General features: G+C 35.3%; 1 protein-coding gene across 1 annotated transcript in view; it reads right to left on the minus strand.

Annotated features, from left to right (window-relative positions):
- Window positions 1-213: 213 nt before the first annotated feature.
- PLOD2 (procollagen-lysine, 2-oxoglutarate 5-dioxygenase 2) overlaps window positions 214-3,987 on the minus strand; it is a gene marked incomplete at its 5' end in the record, with an annotated part of 26,861 nt that continues 23,087 nt past the window's right edge. Inside the window, 4 exons of the mRNA XM_010160582.1 lie at window positions 214-813; window positions 1,910-2,035; window positions 2,269-2,415; window positions 3,312-3,416. Of these exons, the coding sequence (XP_010158884.1) occupies window positions 658-813; window positions 1,910-2,035; window positions 2,269-2,415; window positions 3,312-3,416 (534 nt within the window). The remainder of the gene's footprint in view (window positions 814-1,909; window positions 2,036-2,268; window positions 2,416-3,311; window positions 3,417-3,987) is intronic.

Consider the following 3,987-nt stretch of genomic DNA (forward strand, 5'->3'; position numbering starts at 1 on the left):
CAGATGTCTAACCATTTTTTCTTCACTAAATTATTTAATTCTTGCTCCATCTCCACAGTTAACTTATTTTTCTTCTAAAAGGTGTACATTTCAATATTGAAAATGAATTAAGAAAACAGGTTACTGAGATGTTTTCCCTTCAGTATACACCACCAAATGGAATTACTGCTCATCTTAACAACCGTATATATGAGCTTCACTTGATTTATTTATTTTTTATGCTGTGGTTTTGAATTGGTTGGTACCAAATATACACCCCAAAAAAACTTTAGCTGTATCAGTTTACTGAATGAAAACCACAATAAATTTTTCAGATAACTTTGTATCTAAGGTTGTTTGGACTTTTTCAACAAAAGAAATGGGTTAATTATAAAATGCTTTTCCATTTTCCCTCCTTACCTACTCTCATTAAGACAGCAGAATGGAAAAAAAATAAGCAGGATATGTTTAGTTTGTGACTCAAGGCTCAGAGCAGACATTGAGAAGTCTTCAACAACTTTAGAACATTTTCTTTTTTCTTTCTTTTAGCCCAAAGTACCTTTGCTGTCTAGGAACAGTAACTTAAAAGTTTCTTTTATCACCATCTTCCAGAAGAAATCTATAAATAAATGTTTATGTAAAGAATCAAACACTGCTGAAGAGGGAAAAAAAATAAAATTAAGGATCAATAAATGATACTGCAATGTATCTTGTGCCATTCAAGATAGGAAGTCCTTCATGTAAATGAGTAAGTCTTCCCGGATGCATGAAACTCCATCCTTTCCTGGGAGACTCAATGGAGCAGTTGTACCTAAGAAATTTACATCCACCTCCCTGCAGCAAAAACACAAACAAAACAAAACCCCAGACATTTACCTTCTGTTTTAATTGAGTAAGTTCCTTTTGATTTATCCACATCTTAAAATATTTTGCTATTATTAATAGGCTGTTAACAATATATTTTTATTGACTATCCCTACTAATAAGGTGGTTTAGATGACACCATTTTCAAAGCAATACATAACAGACATGCATTTGCAATCAAAGATTTCCCCTTGCTTTGCTTTATCATTCCCTAGAGCAACTTATTCAAGCAGCAACTCTGGCAAACAGATCTTCAATAATTTTACTATAGATGACACCAGGGAGAAGCATATTACATTCATAGGGCCTGTTCCAGGACTGCATCCTTATCTACAACAGCATGTAAACAAATCTTAAATAAATTATTCTTTGTTGCTTTCAAACTGAAAGGGTGTTTTCTAAAGTACTAAGTTTGAGAAACACACTTATGGGTGTTAAGTAGGACTCTGAGTAATATAGATTTGTAAACAAAACAGGTTAGTTTTCTCTACTAGTTAAAGCTGGATATTACTGCCACTGCCTGGCCTCCTACCTCCATACTCTGGGGACTGTTTTATTTGAATCAGTATCAGAGTAGAAATTAATTTATTTCAGAAGAAAAACAAATCAACCAACCACCAAAAAGGAACAATGGTTGAAAATTCTCATTCTGAGGCTGATTTAAAAAGGAATAATTAAAAAAGCTGTAAAGTAATAAAAGCCATTTGAGTCAACTTGAGACTGTTTTAAGTATTTTGAAAAATTGGTTCTCACTGTACTGAAATGAAGCACTTCAGAAATGTTAAAAATTAAATGGCTAACATCTCCAAAATTTTCTTTAAACCTCTTCTCCCCCACTATCTAAAACAATTTTGGCCAATTCAGCCTGACTGCACCAACATTTCCAGACCCTGCAGTCAAGCAACTCAGTACTTGTCAAAAAAAGCCCAAAAAATAATATATCTCAATTTGTGATGCACTTCTTTTCCTTTCAACATGGTTTTTAAGTACATCCATGTGGGCTTTAGTTTGGAAACAGTATTAGTCACTCAAAGGACATTTTTTAAGTTATAAGTTGTCAACTTACTTGAAAGTCCTCTCCTACTTTGTTAAGAGCAATGTTGATTGTGAATGTAGAGGAGTCATGATGAGGTCTGAGTGACCGTTGTCTGTCAGGGCTATATTTTACAACAAAATTCAGTAATGCATACCCCTGAAACAAAATATACAGTCAGACTTTAACATGTGAACTGTCAAGTTACACACAGCATTCTTGGAGGTTTTTTTTGTTTAAAGCTGAGTTAACAACAACATTCATTAACAACAACATACACTGTTTCATCATGTCTGAACTCCCCAGCCATATCAAATAGGGTACATTCAATAAAATGCTTGGAATTACTCATGCCATGGAGTAATTGTCTACAAAAAAATTTAAGCACATACCTTGGTGTAATAGCCAGCAAACACTTTAAGCGTTACTGGTGCAATGAACTCTCTTATGAAATGCAGCCATTCATTATCCAGTCCAATTTGCTTCATATGAATATCATCAGTTGGCACATTTTCATAACCTCCGGAAATACGGCTGTCCTAATGAAAACACCATAAGTAGGCTTAAAATACGGACATGGAACACTTCTGGCACTTGGACAAATACGTATCTGAAATCTGCAGAATCACAAAACTGCAACAGAGCAATGCTTTAGCCGGCATATGTGAGCCTACTGTACAGTGATTTCACAGCTGACTGCTGATGAAAAAACTTGCTGAGCTATCAATGAGCAAAACATTGGAAATATTTTAAAAGGTGAGTCCATATTTGGAAGTGTTCCCTGTAAATAAGGGCTTCCTGGAGGAATGCCTTTATGTACTGAGATGCAAATGTATCTAAAGTTGTATCAGATCAAGAGACTACAGGCCTCAACTTGACATGGTAATAGATACTGAAGCAATTTGAAGTTAAAGTATGTTAAAACCCCTTCTGGAGGCTTCTCCCTGCAGTAAAATGATGGCTGTAATTTATCTGGTTTCCAAGGTACCACATTTGTGAATATGATAAATAATCCTCTGATTTTAGCAGTAGTTAATGAATACCTTGAAGTTTTTGCAAACAGAAACACAATAGATCATCACATTTGTGGGTAACTGCTTAGGGGGACGTCTGACAGATTTGTACTGAAGAGGTAAACAAGTAAAACTTCCCTGAACACTTATCAACAGCTATCCAAGATCAGCTTTGGGTAGCTGTTGAATAACTACTACAGTAACTGCACCCCTGTTGGTGTCTGAATTTTGGTAGTTCAAGGTTGATTGAGGAATGCCTCTAAATCTACTAAACAGCATGCTACGTGGTAGACTAAACTAAGAATGAAGCAGCTGTCTTGGGTCACCAGCAATTGCTGGAATGTTTGTTTGTTGCAGTACGCTGTGACTTATCATAAATGTACTCACTCCTTAAGGTCATGTTTATATAGGCTGATACTTACTTGGTGTTTTCCACCAGACCATTGTCCAAAATGTTCCATTTCTTCTACCAATTCATCACAGGCGGTGTCAGAAAATATGGGAAACCAAAACACATCTGGACATGGCTACAAGAGAATAACAATTTAAAAAAAACCCACAACCTAAAAACATCCACAAAACTTAAACTTTAACTCCACTGAGAGGTGAAGGTTAACAGGTATCTTATTTTCAACTGCTAAAAAATTACATCTTCACTTTTCTTGGTCACTAAAGAATATGAGCTGTTCTCATCTAAGCCATAGTTCAGATACACGTAAATACTAAGTTTTGTCTTGATCCACAAGTACATTCACACAGAATGAAGTAAAAGCTAGAAGCTACCTTGTAAGCTATGACCCAGCACTAACAGCTGCATCAGGGTACCCCCATATTCTGTGCCTTGGTTGTTCTAAATAGCCACCTTAATCTTTTACATTGCAAGCTACTAAGAAAAACAATTTAAAACTTAATATTGTTTTAAACACAAAAGCAATTTATCCCAGCTTCTTAAGGAAGCAAAATTCATTAAATCATTGTCCCCAGTTGTCACAGAACTGATCATCCAGCACTGGTACAACAATTACCATCTTAGAACTGCTCTCTCCAGATTGGCTGCATGAAACCAAGTAGACCAAAAAAAAAAAAAAAAAAAAACCT

Source organism: Eurypyga helias, unplaced genomic scaffold (assembly GCF_000690775.1).
Source record: "Eurypyga helias isolate BGI_N326 unplaced genomic scaffold, ASM69077v1 scaffold4181, whole genome shotgun sequence".
Taxonomy (NCBI): domain Eukaryota; kingdom Metazoa; phylum Chordata; class Aves; order Eurypygiformes; family Eurypygidae; genus Eurypyga; species Eurypyga helias.